Source organism: Cervus canadensis, chromosome 24 (genome assembly GCF_019320065.1).
Source record: "Cervus canadensis isolate Bull #8, Minnesota chromosome 24, ASM1932006v1, whole genome shotgun sequence".
Lineage (NCBI taxonomy): Eukaryota > Metazoa > Chordata > Mammalia > Artiodactyla > Cervidae > Cervus > Cervus canadensis.
This window is the reverse complement of record NC_057409.1, coordinates 14,986,329-15,002,720: the sequence shown is the minus strand read 5'-3', so window position 1 is coordinate 15,002,720 and position 16,392 is coordinate 14,986,329. Positions and strand designations below refer to the sequence as shown.

General features: G+C 48.8%; 1 protein-coding gene and 1 non-coding gene across 4 annotated transcripts in view; both read right to left on the bottom strand.

Annotated features, from left to right (window-relative positions):
• ZNF362 (zinc finger protein 362) overlaps positions 1–16,392 on the bottom strand; it is a 43,226-nt gene that overhangs the window by 3,962 nt on the left and 22,872 nt on the right. For all 3 annotated transcript variants that reach the window (XM_043444974.1, XM_043444975.1, XM_043444976.1), the window contains 4 exons: positions 15,707–16,028; positions 14,788–15,012; positions 3,398–3,476; positions 3,138–3,296 (listed from right to left, as the gene is read on the bottom strand). In XM_043444974.1, coding sequence (XP_043300909.1) covers positions 3,138–3,296; positions 3,398–3,476; positions 14,788–15,012; positions 15,707–16,028 — 785 coding nt within the window. The remainder of the gene's footprint in view (positions 1–3,137; positions 3,297–3,397; positions 3,477–14,787; positions 15,013–15,706; positions 16,029–16,392) is intronic.
• LOC122426956 lies at positions 5,118–5,224 on the bottom strand. Its single transcript, XR_006265302.1, has one exon. It is a non-coding gene; the product is annotated as a U6 spliceosomal RNA (small nuclear RNA).

The window sequence follows — 16,392 nt, the reverse complement described above, 5'->3', positions numbered from 1 at the left end:
AAAAAAGCAAGAGAGTTCAGAAAAACATCTATTTCTGCTTTATTGACTATGCCAAAGCCTTTGACTGTGGATCACAATAAACTGTGGAAAATTCTTCAAGAGATGGGAATACCAGACCACCTGACCTGCCTCTTGAGAAACCTGTATGCAGGTCAGGAAGCAACAGTTAGAACTGGACATGGAACAACAGACTGGTTCCAAATAGGAAAAGGAGTACGTTCAAGGCTGTATATTGTCACCCTGCTTATTTAATTTATATGCAGAGTACATCATGAGAAACGCTGGGCTGGAAGAAGCACAAGCTGGAATCAAGATTGCCGGGAGAAATATCAATAACCTCAGATATGCAGATGACACTACCCTTATGGCAGAAAGTGAATATGAACTAAAAAGTCTCTTGATAATAGTGAAAGAGGAGAGTGAAAAAGTTGGCTTAAAGCTCAACATTCAGAAAACTAAGATCATGGCATCTGGTCCCATCACTACATGGGAAACAGACGGGCAAACAGTAGAAAGAGTGTCAGACTTTACTTTTTGGGCTCCAAAATCACTGCAGATGGTGATTGCAGCCATGAAATTGGAAGACGCTTACTCCTTGGAAGGAAGGTTATGACCAACCTAGATAACATATTAAAAAGCAGAGGCATTACTTTGCCAACAAAGGTCCGTCTAGTCAAGGCTATGGTTTTTCCAGTGGTCATGTATGGATGTGAGAGTTGGACTGTGAAGAAAGCTGAGCACAGAAGAATTGAGGCTTTTGAACTGTGGTGTTGGAGAAGACTCCTGAGAGTCCCTTGGACTGCAAGGAGATCCAACCAGTCCATCCTAAAGGAGATCAGTCCTGGGTGTTCATTGGAAGGACTGATGCTGAAGCTGAAACTCCAATACTTTGGCCACTGCATGTGCGAAGAGTTGACTCATGGAAAAGCCCTTGATGCTGGGAGGGATTGGGGGCAGGAGAAGGGGATGACAGAGGATGAGATGGCTGGATGGCATCACCGACTCGATGGACATGAGTTTGAGTAAACTCCGGGAGTTGGTGATGGACAGGGAGGCCTGGCGTGCTGTGATTCATGGGGTCGCAGAGAGTCGGACATGACTGAGCGACTGAACTAACTAACTAAGGACTATGGTGAATCATTTTAAGCTATTATAAAGGTATTGTGGATAAGTTTAAAAAAAAAGAGTATGTTTAAAGACACAAAGTGAAAATTTTCAGATGGAACAATATGATGTCAGTTTTATTTCAAAAAACAGAGAGATGGATGCAGGACTGGTTGATGCCAGGTTCTGGGGGCTGATGGGAACATGCATGCATGCTCAATTGTGTCCGACTCTTTTCAACCCCATAGACTGTAGTCCTCCAGGTTCCTCTGTCTATGGGATTTTCCAGGCAAGAATACCGGAGTGGATTGCCATTTTCTCCTCCAGAGGATCTTCCCCACTTAGGGATCGAACCCACATCTCCTGTATCTCCTGCATTGGCAGGCTTCTTTACCACTGAGCCACCTGGGAAGCCCCGATGGAAACAGGAGGGCTTACTATTTGCAAATGTTCCTTTTAGGTATTATAGTAGTTTAAAAGTCAACCCACTAAAATGTTTTTTCAGAAAAGGTAATTATTCTTGTTCTGTGGAGTCCAGTCAGGCCCAGTTCAGGGTGGGGCCTCAGGCCAGGTGAGATCTGACATCCCCTTTCTCCCAGAGTTCAGATCCCCCCTAAGAACCACGGCTCTGAAGGCTGGTGACTCCTCTTAAGGTGCGATCCATGTGCCCCCTCCAGCCAAAGTGAACTTTCAAAATAACCCTTCTGGACAGTCTTCTCCCCATGGGTCCCCGCTCTACCTGGGAAAACATGCAAACTTCCTAACAGGGCCCCACAGCCTCGTGTGACCTAATTATTTTTCGGTTTCTGGAACACACTGCGTTGGTTCCACCTAGGGTGTTTGCATTCACTGTCCCCCTGCGTGGAAAGTTCCTCCCCTCCTCTTCTCCTCACCTGGCCAATTATCCTCCACGCCGCCTTCTAAATGTGACTTCCTCACACACCTACCCCAAACCATCTCCCTTCCCCAACTCCATTTTATCCTCCCTGCAGCTGTGTTTCAAAACCATATGTTTCTTTTTTGCCTTTAAAGCTGAGGTTCTCAATCAGAGGCAATTTCTCCCCCAAAGGACATTTGGCAAAGTCTAGAGGCATTTTCCAAGAGCGGCTGCTAAGGGGAATGTGGCCAAGGATGTTGCTAAACATCCTATAATGCTCAGGACAGCACCCCCCCAGCAAAAATGTCAACATGGGCCGAGGTTGAGAAAGCCTGCTGGAGAGCAGTTACCGTCATCTGTCACTACATATTCACTTGTGTGGTTACTTGTTTAATGTCTGTCTCCAGCAGCAGACTCTTAACCTGCCTGTGGGCAAAGAATATGTCTGTCTGATTCATCCTGATTCCCAAGTGCCTGGCACAAGTGTTCAGTAAACACTGGGTAAATAAATAACTGTGTTAGCTGAGGTCTATCAGGCGCTGACTCTGCCAGTCAACAGTCCTATGATTTAAGAACTACTAGCTACTCCATTTTACAGATGAGGAAACTGAGGCTTGGGGACCCCTGGGTACATGTGGGGGTCTGTTAACCAGAATATCTGGTTAGGCCGAAGGACACACCTGAGTGACTCACCTGGACTCCCTCTCCTGGGTCTGAAAGTCCCTTGTTTAGGGAAATTTCCACCCGAGGACAGGGGATTGGCACCTTTCTGTCGCTGTTTGGACCTTTCCCGGGAGACGAGAGTGACTCTGGGCCAGGTCACTATGCCCCCTTGTGGCCATTACAGGGATTGCAGCTTCCCCAGTGGGGAAAAGGCCCACTTCTTCCCTGGCTCTGGGAAGCAGGGTGACAGGCCCCTCTCCACCACTGCCTGGAGGAAACTGCACCTGTGGCACCCAGGCTAAAGGCTGCCTGAGGGGAACTTAGCCTGAGGCAGCCAAAAACAGAACGGAGAAGTGGACGGCCCAGCTCTGCCATTCACTGTGATCCTACCCTCTTTCCAGGGCCTCAGTTTCCTCATCTGGAAAATGGGAGCGTCAGGACAGGTCTGAGGGGGCTGGGGTGAGGGAGAGGCTCCCGGAGGCCCGGCACTCACCGAGGTGTAGGCCCGCCCACACATGCTGCAGCAGTAGGCCTTGGCGTGCTTGATGGCGTGGGCCGAGAGGTGGATCTGCAGGGAGGCGGAGTCCGAGTAGGCCCGGTAGCAGTTGGGACACTTGTAGGGCTTGTCCTTGTTGTGCTGGCGCTGGTGAGACTGTGGGGAGCACAGCGGGGGTCAGGAGGCAGCTGGGCTCCCCTGGAAGGGATGGAGGGAGCCTTGCACCTAGCAGGCGGAGCGGGCAGGCAGGCACTCACCTGGAGGTTGGAGAGCTGAGTGAAAGCCTTTTCGCAGCCAGGATGTGGGCACTTGTAGGGTCTGTCGCCTGTGTGGATTCTGCAATGGGGAGTCCAGTGAGGTGGAGTCCCTGGCAGGTCCCCCAGGCCAGCTCCAGCCCCCAAGCCCTTGGCTAGCCTGTCCCACACCTCTGGCCCCCAAGCCTCCCAGGCTCCCTGCTCCACACACTTTCCCCCCTCCACCCCGAGTGAGCCCCAGGCAAGAGCTGGGACTTCAAAGGCCAGCCCTGTCCTTTCTTCTCCAGCCTCCCACTGCCGGTCTGTGACCAGCGCCTCCAGGCTCCTCACAGGGCCCCACTAAACCCAGCCCTCCACCAGCACCCACTCAGGCCTCGCAATCATCACAGTGGGCTTACTTTGACTGCATTCTACCCCTCTTCTAAAAAAATCACCTGCAGACCAACCCACTGAAAAGCACAGATTCACGGCTTTGCCAGGACCTTTCCTGCCCGCCTGCCTCTCTCAGGAGACAACTCCCCAATTGGCCCCCAGTTTCCATGCCCTGCCCCCTCAAAGATGTGGCTATCTGGTCACCCCAGCTAGAGGTCAGCCCCTCTGTGTCCTTCCTATGAGCCCCTTTTTGTTCTCATCCTGGCTCCACCATTTACTAGCCGGGTGACCTTGGTCAAATCACTGTACCTCGGTTTCCTCATCTGCAAAATGGCTATAAAAACACAGTCCCTACCTCACTGGGCTTTGTGAAGATTACATTAGATGATATGCAAAGGGGCTTAGCCAAATATCAGTACGAAGTCAGTACTCCATCACCACATACCATTATTATTATTATTCATTTAATAATTACTGTGTCAGGCACCTGGGTGCCAGGCACCACTCTGGGTGCCTGGAACATATATGTGAACAAAACAGACAAAACTCACTGCCTCATGGATACAAACAACAAGCGCGAAGTAAGTAAAGCGTGTGTAGAAGGTAATAAGTGCTCGGAGAAGAAAGCGGATGAGAGGGGTCATGTCAGGGGTGCAATCTTTTTTTTTTAATTTATTTTTTATTAATTGGAGGCTAATTACTTCACAACATTTCAGTGGGTTTTGTCATACATTGATATGAATCAGCCATAGAGTTACACGCATTCCCCATCCCGATCCCCACTCCCACCTCCCTCTCCACCCGATTCCTCTGGGTCTTCCCAGTGCACCAGGCCTGAGCACTTGTCTCATGCATCCCACCTGGGCTGGTGATCTGTTTCACCATAGATAATATACATGCTGTTCTTTCAAAACATCCCACCCTCACCTTCTCCCACAGAGTTCAAAAGTCTGTTCTGTACTTCTGTGTCTCTTTTTCTGTTTTGCATATAGGGTTATCGTTACCATCTTTCTAAATTCCATATATATGTGTTAGTATGCTGTAATGTTCTTTATCTTTCTGGCTTACTTCACTCTGTATAATGGGCTCCAGTTTCATCCATCTCATTAGAACTGATTCAAATGAATTCTTTTTAACGCTGAGTAATATTCCATGGTGTATATGTACCACAGCTTCCTTATCCATTCATCTGCTGATGGGCATCTAGGTTGCTTCCATGTCCTGGCTATTATAAACAGTGCTGCGATGAACATTGGGGTGCACGTGTCTCTTTCAGATCTGGTTTCCTCAGTGTGTATGCCCAGAAGTGGGATTGCTGGGTCATATGGCAGTTCTATTTCCAGTTTTTAAAAAAAATATGGAACACTTCACGAATTTGCGTGTCATCCTTGTGCAGGGGCCATGCTAATCTTCTCTGTATCGTTCCAATTTTAGTATATGTGCTGCCGAAGCGAGCACAGGGGGGTGCAATCTTAATTAGGGTAATGGGGGTCCTCACTGAGAAGGAGACTTGGGAGCAGTGACTTCAAGGCTGATGGCTGAGCTTTCTGATGGCTGTTGCCGCCTGCACTTGCCTAGCAGCCAGGTGAGAATGGAAGGGGACTGGGATCCAGTACAAAACCGGGGCTCAGGAGCGCAGCACACACACAGGGACGGGAGGCCCTCCCTGATCTCATAGGCTTGTCCTCAGTCACCTGCTCTGGCAAATCCTGTGCCAAGCAGGCAGGCAACGAAATGCAGGCTAGACATGGACCTCTTTTGCCTAAGTTGCCAACAAGCATTAGATGGGAGCGGGAAATCCAGCTCTGACCACGTGGTCCAGCTCCTTCCCGAAAGCCCCCTGGGTTTGCTCTGCCCATCAACAGATTCATCAAACAACTAAGGTCCCTCTGGCCAGGCCCTGTGCTGGCCAGGCTGGACTAAAGAACACTCGCTGCCATCAGTGAGCCCATGGCCTTGACTGCCCACTATGAACACGGACAGTCCGGATTCCCTAGAGTGCCATCAAGGCCCTTCACCTGCGGTCGGCCTCACCTCTCTGCTCCTGCACCCTGCGTGCCGGCAGGAGGACCATTTCTCATCTGCAACCATGTCTGACGGATGCTTCTGCTCACCACCCCTGTGCCCTGGCTGCATCCTCAGCGTGCGGCCGCCCTCCTGTCTTCTCTACTAGACGGGGAGCCCCAAGGGCAGGGACAGCGCTTCTCAGGCTGCGTGGAGACAGGCCAGGTGGAGCTGGGCCGCAGTTCTGAGGACCTCTATTCTACCTGCACTTTTAGGGGCGTCACATGTTTGGGGACATCATCCCAGGATGCTGCACCCCGTCTCTACAATGGGAGCACCTTAACGGTCACCTGGACCAGTTGCGCCTGCTGCCAGAAACCTTCCATTTCATCCTATCCTTGTTCCCCCCCAGGGCTGTGGAAATGGTCAGCTAGGGGTCAGGTGGCAGAGGGGACCAAGGCACCCCAGGATGTGTATTGATTTTAAACCCCACAATGCCCACCCCAAAGTCCTTGCCTCCCACTGCTGCCCAGGTCATGCCTCTTCCCCGCCCCAAGGCTCCAGCCCTGCCGCCCCACCCTCCAATCCCACCCTGAACATTTCAGTCCCTTCCTACCTTCCGTCCTGTATCCAGACTGCTCCTCTTCTAGGCACACTCTTCCCCCAGCTCATACCTGGCTACAACCTAGACTCCAGGTCTCAGTATAAAAGTCCCTTGATCGGGGAAGCTTTTCCTGACCCCCCGGCCTAGACCTGGCCCCTGCACCTACCCCCGAGCAGAAGTCCGTGTGTGGGCACATGCTTTATCAATGTCTAGTCACTGACACTGGCTGCCTCCCTCCTTGAAAGCAAGAATGCTCTTGGTCTCTTCACCACCATCATCCCAGGGCCTGGCACAGGCTCCTCAGAGAGGACTCGAAACATAGGAAGGTGAGTTCTTTCCTCCTGAGGTCAGTCACTGACAGCAGTACTATGCTTCATATAATCAACACCACCTACCCCTCAGAGGTATTACGAAATACCTTTTTTGTGTTTGTTGACTGACTGACTGATGGTTCTCCAGGGACATCAAGTCCTTCCTTCCGACCTTGCTCCTCTGGCTTCCTCCCCGAGTGCCACAGCTGCCCAGCGTCCTTCCTAGGCTCTCAGCCTCAGCCTCTCCTCTCCTGACCTCCACCACAGCAGCAGCGTGGGATCCGACCTTGTCACAGCCCTTCTTTGCACCTCCTACATCTCCCCCTTTTCCAGGAGAATCCAAATCCCCAGGCCCCCACCAGCCTCTGAGCCTTTGCTCATGCTGTTCCCCGAGTTGGGAACATCATTTCCACCTCTCACTAGAAAGGGCTACGGACCCTTCCACACCCAACCCAGATGATCCTCCCCAACCTCCATCACATATTTCCTGCTTTCATGGGATTTTTCACATCCATCAGCCTCCCAGGTCATGGTAGGAGTTCCTTTGACCCAGAGCCTGCCTCTGGCCACTGATCTCTTGTTATGCATGGCACTCAGCACTGGGCTGGCTGGGAAGGGCTTCAGGAAGCCACAGTTCCTCTGATAACTGGGCCCCAAGCTCTTCAGCCTCTGAAATTCAAATCAGGGCCACGTCCTCAATTCCAACAGGAGTCATCTCTTTGCAGGGCATCTTCCTACTAGGGGAGCACCCAGCCCCGACTCCCAACATCTGTAGTGATGGGGGGGAGCTCACCACCGACTCCAGGCATGGGCAGTGCAGGGAGGCAGAGCTGAAATCAGTGTCCTGGGCTGCTCCTTCACCCAACTAACCACCCCAAGCTCACCCTGGCGTCCAGAAGACTCGCCTTGCTCTCCTGCCTAGACCTCGCCCCACCTTCTTCCGCAGCCTGACTTCCCAAACCTGCGTCCCGCACCCGCCTTGCCCCACACCCCTGCCAAGCCACAGGCTGCTCCTTGGCACTCTGGCTTGCAACTCACTTCTGCCTCCTCTTAGCGGGGTGGCCTTGGGCAAGTGACTTTGCCTCCCTGAGCTCCCATTGCCTCACCTCTAAAATGGGGATAACAGTAAGGATTGTAGGGACTTTCCCGGTGGTCCAGTGGTTAAGAATCTGCCTTTCAATGCAAGGGACTCAGATTCAATCCCTGGTCGGGGAACTAAGATCCCACGAGGCAACTCAGCCCATGTGCCACAGCCACTGAGCTTGTGCTGCTGCTGCTGCTAAGTCACTTCAGTCGTGGCCGACTCTGTGCGACCCCATAGCCGGCAGCCCACCAGGCTCCCCCGTCCCTGGGATTCTCCAGGCAAGAACACTGGAGTGGGTTGCCATTTCCTTCTCCAATGCATGAAAGTGAAAAGGGAAAGTGAAGTCGCCTGTGCTTCCCACAAAAGATTCTGCATGCCGCAACTAAGACCTGATGCACCCCAAAATAAAAAATATATTTTTTTAAGTATGGATTGTTAAGGACTGTAACTTACAGAAAGGGTGTTCCTAAGACATTTTCACAGCGTTAGCTTTTAATACACTCACGTCTCTTTTAAGATAATTTATGAAAAACAAAGGGGGAATTTATTCTATGTTTAAATAGAATTGTGGAGAATTCATTAGTTATCATTTATCCTTTATCCTCTGGGTAAGAAACGGCATGTTACATTGAGTGGCTTCAGTTCCACTGTGTTTCGTAACTAAAACAATGATGGATACAGTAAAAACGGACCTTCCTTGAGATGGTTCTCTCTCTGTGGCACTTTTCAGATTCTTTATCTCTTATTTAGAAATAGGTTCGTACTGTGTAAGGACTTTATGGATACCTTGTATATGTACAAAGTATGTATAAGACATACCGTGTATGCCTTACACGGGAACGGACACTTAGAAGCTCTCTGACAAGCAGCAGTTGCTGCTAGGATGTGACGATCATCACACTTGAGAAAACTGACCCTGCCACAATTAGCATCACACATGTATACAACATCACATAGCCAGGAGAAGGAAAACAGAGGCAAAGCCCACTCCACAGCCTGAATAAACAAGCACAACCAGAGTCACTCTGTCTAGCAGATGTTCCCCAAACAGGTAAAAACATCGAGCCTTTTCTCAGACCTCATAAACTAACCCCCACATGAGGGTTAGTTTATGAGGACTAACCCCCTCATAAAACAAGGTTACCCCTGATTTCTGCATCGTGGCATCTACAGATGTGTTACCTTCTACAGAAACGCAAGACATCTGCTGTGTCTCTACCATGAATAGACTCACTACAAATTCCTGTTCATTTTCTCCTTAAAGACACATGGTATTTATAACTTACAGGGCTGACCCTTCTGAAGTCTGGATTTCTGCAAACACTTTGCGAGTCACCTTTCTTGTCTTGTACCTTCCTTTCACAGATGGAGGTCCCACCGAGATGCTCCAGAGCTGCCAGGCCACTCAGATTGCACAAACCCCCACATGCTTCCAGGCACGTCCTTCTCAACTCCCAGGGGGATCCTGCTCAACCTGCTTCTAGCTCTACTTTTATCACTTGACCGGAGCCGGTTCTGTTTTGACATGACCTTCTTTTACCCCTTTATTGCTGGCACAATGTTGGGAAGATGGATTTGATTACATGGCTTGACTGTCTGGTTCTCGATCCAGGGGCAAAAAACAGGAGTCTCTGTGGAATAGTGGAAAACAAGAAACCTGGCATCTGGTCGCTTCTTTATGTTTGGCTTTTTTGGGTTTGTTTATCTGAAGGATTCTGGGACTCGCGGGCACTGGGGACACCCACCTCTTTGTCACTGGGTTAGGACACATTGGTTTAATTATACACGCCACTGCGTAATGACTAATAATTTGTCTCTAAATGTTGATAGGACCCTCTTATGCTGCTTGTTTAGTTTCCAACCACTATGAACTCAAATCACTCGGGGAAAAAAAAAAGAGAAGGGGAAAAAAAAAAAGAGGAGAAAAAACTGTGCCCTCAAGAGCAGAGAGCAATCCCTGAACAAGGAACATTCTGACAAAATACTCTCCCCTCAAGGGCCTGTGAATTTTTTTGTTTGGTCATGGCCTTAAATAATATTTTCAAACAAACAGCTATTTCTGAAAACACTAGGATTCTAATTATTACTTGCTACTGGGTTTATTTCCTACCAGACTGACGCCCCGAGTCTGCCTCCTCTGCCAGCTTTGTGCCTACTCTGCCAGCTTTCTCAAATCCGGGCCCCCCATTCAGAATAATAAATTATCAAGGTATCTTTTACACCCAGGTGCTCTTGGGAGTTTCCAGCTGGCCACTGGGAAACACCAAAGATTTGCTTCCCAGCTTTACAAACGCTCCCAATGAGGGCACATTTTGTACTCTCCGCATTTTATTAATTAGCCAAACACTAGAGTATGAGCGATCTATGAAGTTTCTAGCATAAGAAAGTTGGCAAATCAAAAGAAAAGAAGCTCAATCTCCCTGAGTTAATTTTATGTGTGTATATATGTAATTACATATAATTTATATAAATATTATATAGTAATATAATATGTAATGTATAATTACATGTAATATAAATATACATATTTGTGTACTTTTTAAGATGGAGGAAAAAAAAACCCAACAATTTATTTTCATGTACAGAGACCAGCACTAGAAGTATCCACAGAGAAATGTCTTTGAAAAGACTTTTTTCCCAGATTTAATTACTTATTAGTGCCAGTCGTAAACACATGCTCTATGACAGTGGTCCCCAACCTTTTTGGCCGAGTGACCAGTTTTACAGAAGACAATTTTTTCACAGACCAGGGGCAGGGCGGTGGTTTCAGTATGATTCAATCCCATTATATTTAGTGTGCACTTTATTTCTATTATTATTACCTAATATATAATAAAATAATATATGGTGCATAATATATATGATGACATATAATGAAATAATTATTCAACTCACCATTATGCAGAATCAGGTCATCAGGCATTAGATTCCCATAAGGAGCACACAAACTAGATCCCTCACACGCACAGTTCACAGTAGAGTTCCAGCTCCTTTGAGAATCTAATGCTGCCACTGATCTGACAGGAGGTAGAGTTCAGGTGCTAATGCAAGCGATGGGGAGTGACCGTAAATACAGGTGAAGCTTTGCTCGCTTGCTCACTGCTCACCTCCTGCGATGCAGCCCAGTTCCTAACAGGCCATGGGCTGCTATTGGTCCATGGCCTGGGGGCTGCGGGCTCCTGTTTCATAAGATCAATTAAAAGATCATGATGATGAGTCAGTGCCTTTGCTGCCTATAATATGCTCTGTGGGAATGTGAACTGGTACAGCCACGATGGACAACAGCAAGGAGGTTCCTTAAAAAACTAAAAATAGAGCTACCATATGACCCTGCAATCCCACTCCTGGGCATATATCTGGAGAAAAACATGATCCAAAAGGATACATGCACCCCAATGTTCATTGCAGTACTGTTTACAATAGCCAAGACACGGAAGCAACCTAGATGTCCATTGACAGATGAATGGATAAAGAAGTTGTGGTACATATACACAATGGAATATTACTCAGCCATTAAAAAGAATGAAATAATGCCATCTGCAGCAACATGGATGGATGCAGAGATTGTCATACTGAGTGAAGTAAGTCAGACAGAGAAGGAGAAATACCATATGACATCCCTTATATGTGGAATTTACAAGGAAATGATAAAAATGAACTTACATACAAAAGAGGATGATACTCACACTTAAGAGAACAAACTTATGGTTGCCAGTGGGAAGAATGGGGGGAAGGAATAGTTAGGGAGTTTGGGATAGACCTGTGTACACTGCTATATTTAAAATGGATAACCAACAAGGACCTACTGTATAGCACAGGGAACTCTGCTCAATGTCATGTGGCAGCTTGGATGGCAGGGAAGTTTGGGGGAGAATGGATACATGTATGTGTATGGCTGAATCCCTTCACTCTTCACCTGAAACTATCACAACATTGGTAATTGGCTATACCCCAATACAAAATAAAAAGTTTAAAAAAATTTGCTTTTAATCTGAACAACTGATTATACATCACACCTGAACAGAGGACCCCACTCTCCTCCATTCTGATTTTGTTGATGATAAATAGACCAGAGTCATTCAATCTTATCAACACATCTGGCTCTCTGCCTCACACTTGCATAAAGGCCTGTGCTTCAGGTCAGAGCTTGAGTCTTCTGAAAGAAATATCAGGAGTGGATGGCCTCAGGAGAGGACTGGACCTGTGCACTGGCTCTTTACACTTTGGAAAGACACCTAGGGCACAGGCTTCCAAGATGCCCCATCACCATGACCGGACACTGCCTGAGGCCAAGGCAGCCAAGATCCAAGTCTTTAGTCCAGAAGGAGATAACTTTGCAAAGCAGACTAACTCCCCAAGGTCAGGGAACAGGAATTATGACCTGGGACTGGATAAAAGTGATTTAATTGTGGTTAATATTCTATCTTCTAACAGAAATAGCTGCTAAGTCATGTCCGACTCTTGTGACTCCATGGACTGTAGCCTGCCAGGCTGCTCTGTCCATGGGATTTCCCAGGCGAGAGTACTGGAGCGGGTTGCCATTGCCTCCTCCAGGGGATCTTCCTGACCCACGGGTCGACCGAGTCACCTGCATTGCCGGCAGATTGTTTACCAACTGAGCCACCACCAATATATGAGAAATCCCCCTTTTTTTCCTTTGATCTACCTCTATTCGTCAATTTAGGAGGCTATATTTGAACAAACTGGACTAGAATATTCCTTAAATGGTTCCTTGCTCCCATGAGCCCTGCAGAATCACAGAGGGTAGGCTGCAGGGGGACCAGACAAATTTAACATAGATATAAACTGATGAAATATCAAGGAAATTTTTAAATGATAGTTCTATTGAAAAGACATGTAATTGGCCTTGTCTACAAATCTACTCAGAACAATTCCTAAAAAATACTCTAAGTGCCTTTACTGAGACTTTTCCTTCATAGATCCATTAGTTTCTCTAAACAGGTTCACTAAGAATCTGTCCTCTTTCTTAATGGGATATAATTGGGTACATCAAATTTGTAACCATGACCATGCCAGAAATGTCACATTTAAAGACAAATTTCATTTAATTAGGCATGACAGCGTGATAGTGAGAAACAAGGCCTGTACTTCATAAGTGGGAATACAGCCTCCCCAGGCTTCCAGGAAACTGGACTGAATCTACTCCACGGCTTGTGGAATCCTTGCCTTTAAGGTTATGAGCAAAGTCATTCATGCCAGCCCAGAAACATTGACAAACTAGGGATTCTCCAAACAGATGGTAACTTTCCCATTACAGGCTGTATAGGCACAACCTGACAAGAGGTGAAATTTGATGGTTCCAAGTTCCTAATCTTATATAGGAACTTAGATAGATCTTTGATTAGATAACATGATAAGAAAAATCTTTTCACACATACACAGATTAAAATTACAGCCTGAGGCCTTAAAAAATCTTCTGACAGAAGTTAACTCTCAAACCTTGGGGGTCACATGCTCTAATTTTAATAACCAAACAAACAGAGGGACTTTGTTTATTGATCAGCACTTTACAGGGCTTACCAGGTGGTGTTAGTGATAAAGAACCTGCCTGCCAATGCAGGAGACATGAAGAGATGCAGGGTCCAGATCCCTGGGATCCCTTCCAGATCCCTGGGTTAGGAAGATCCCCTGGAGGAGGGCATGGCATGGACAGAGGTAGGCTACAGTCCATAGCGTTACAGAGAATCAAACACAACTGCAGCGACTTGGCACGCGTGCATGCATGTCCATAAAGCTAGCCAAACTTCAAAAAATAAATTCATGACAAAATCAGAAAGTTTCTGAAACTAATCTACGTGGTCAAATCCATGCCTTAGGAGGCATGGGGATGAGAAAAGCAGACTGATGCCATCTTGAGATTATCCTGTTATTTGTTCCTTACCATCAAACCTACTCATCATGCCTCAAAGTCAGAGAAACAGACATAACATCTTGCACTCTGGGACAAAGTATACAGAGACAATGGAGAGAAATGGATAAATTACAACAAAACCAAACCTCAGGTCCCTCTGTCTAGTCTTAGTGCCCCAAAGACAGAAACCCCTGAGCACTTTCTGTGAGTTACAAATTCCGCAGCAGAAGCTATTTTATCCTGACTTTCACAATGCTGATATTGGCAGACAGCCGTGCTTATAGATATAAGAACTATCATGCGAGAAAACTGCTGGGCTTCTTTCCCTCTGAAGAGATGAACTGTAATTTGGTAACCTTTAGTTTATTTCTTTAAATACTATGGTGTTTTTATTTGGCGAGCCAGTCTGATGCCTGTACTCCCCTGCAAAAACTTTTTTCCCTTAAAACATGTCTATCTCTGAATCGCCCTTTCACACATTCGACTAGACTGTACACCCTAAGAGGGCAGGAATCTGTCTCTGTTTTGTTCACTGCTGTATTCCCAGCACCAAGGGGCATGCCTGCACATGGTGGAGGCAGTGTAAATATTCGTTAAAGGGATGAATCACATGCCCTGGAAAAGTCAGTTCTATTTATTCCACAAATATTAAATAAATGCTCCAATGCTTATTATGTGCCACCCAATAGGGATGTGGAAATGGAGGAGACTGGGCCCTCACCTTCAAGAATCCCCAATATATTGGGGGTGGTGGGTAAATAACCAGGCCAAGTCGAAGACAGTCTACCACTGCTTGGATGGGGAAGCCCAATGGCTGTGGAACTGGCTCAGGGGGGCCAGGGAGGGCTTCCTGGAGGAGGTTTTACTGAGAGATGGATAAGAGAGGGCCAGAAAAACAAGAGAAAGGAGGGGGATGGTGTATCAGGTAAACGACACAGCACATGCAAAGACCAACAGGGTGACAAATGGTGGGAAGGGCAAGGAGTGAGAGCTGAGGCCAGGTGGGACCAAAGAGGTTGTATCACAAAAGGCCTTGTATGCCAAGCAAAGGAGTCTGGGGAAGGCACCTAGAGAAGCTCCTGGCATCGGGCACAGGTGCTGAGCTGAAACCAGCTGCAGCGGGGCAGCGCCAGGCCGGCCACTCACCTGGTGTGCTGTTGGAGGTGGGAGAGCTGTCGGAAGGACTTATCACAGTAGGAGCAGTGGTAGGGCTTGACGCCTAGGTGGATGCGCAGGTGCTGGGCCAGGTAGGAGGCGTTGGCAAAGGACTTGGAGCAGTGCGGGCACTTGTGGGGCTTGGCCTCTGTGTGCGACTTGGAGTGGATCTGCATCTCGGACTTGGTGAAAAAGGTCAGCGGGCATACCTTACACCTGTGGGCAAGAGGCAGGTTCACCCTGGGAAGATCCCTCCAACCCGTGCCTGGATAGCTGAGGGGAGACCCTCTATGTCAGAGAGACCTTGCACCAGGGCCAGAGCTTTGGGAGGAGGGTGCAGGGTGGGGGGCTACGGGCAGGCCCCCAGCCTGGACATCCTTCCCCCGAGGCACACGGGCAGCAGGCGGGGGAGCAGGCTTCCACCTCACCGGGAAGAGCTGCCTAGTGGGCCGTGGTTCTTGGGGAGGGGCTCCAACACTCGGTGAGTTCTCTGCCCTGGCTGTAGACACTTTAGAATCATCTGGGGAGCTTTCCTGGAATGGCTCATCCCAGGCCCTCCATATGCCTCCCCTCGACAAGTTAAATCAGAATTTCTGGAGGTACCGCCCTGGCACTGGCATTTCTGAAAAGCTCTCCAGATGATTCTAACACTGAGGGTTGAGAACACTGCTTGAAGAGAGAAGGAAATAGACTCTCAAAATCCCAGGCTGTGGTGGGGTGGAGGCTGCCCCACCTCTGAAGGGGTTGTGGGTGGGAGGGTCAGGAGACCCCGCCCCTCTAGACCACATCCTCCACCTTCAAGCCTCTGGGCCCCCCACTTTGCAATCCCCCAATGCTAGGCTCCGGAGGCAGCCCTGAGGCACCAGCTTCCGTCCCAAGCCCGCTGGACCCCTCCCACCAAGACCCCCACCTGTATGTCTTGCCCTCCTTGGCAGTCTCGCCCGAGGCCAGGATGGGGTAGGGGACTACAAGGACAGGCGGCCCCCCTGGGTTCTCCGCCTTGATCTTTTTCCGGCCGCGCTCGGACTTGGGGGGGCCAAGCAGGCCGTGGCCCTGGATTGTCTTGATGGAGTCCAGGAGGGGGGGGCTGGTGATCCCTGAGATGAGGGTGGGGGACGAGGCGATGAGGCGGCTCTGGCTGGTGGTGGTGGGTGTGGACGGGCTGCTGGTACCCGTGCCTGCGCTCGACTCTGACGTGCTCACAGCCGGGGTCCGGGAGGAGATTCCCAGACCTGTGAAGACATGGGGGTGGGGACAGGGATGAGGGGCAGCCAGAGCCTGGGTCAGCCCCCGCCACCCAGCTGTGTGTCTCTGAGAGGTCGCCAGTCTTTCTGAGCCTCCCCTTCCCTTTGCAAAGTTTTACTCAGGGGTCAATAAATGAGAGCCGTGTGAGATTCTTTAGATACCTAAGGACTGTTGTTTGGTCACTAAGTCATTGCAACCCCATGATCTACAGCCTGCCAGGCTCCTCTGTCCATGGGATTTCCCAGGCAAGAATACTGGAGTGGGTTGTCATTTCCTTCTCCAGGGGATCTTTCAGACCCAGGGATGGAATCCCCCCATCTCCTGCATTGGCAAGTAGATTCTTTACCACTG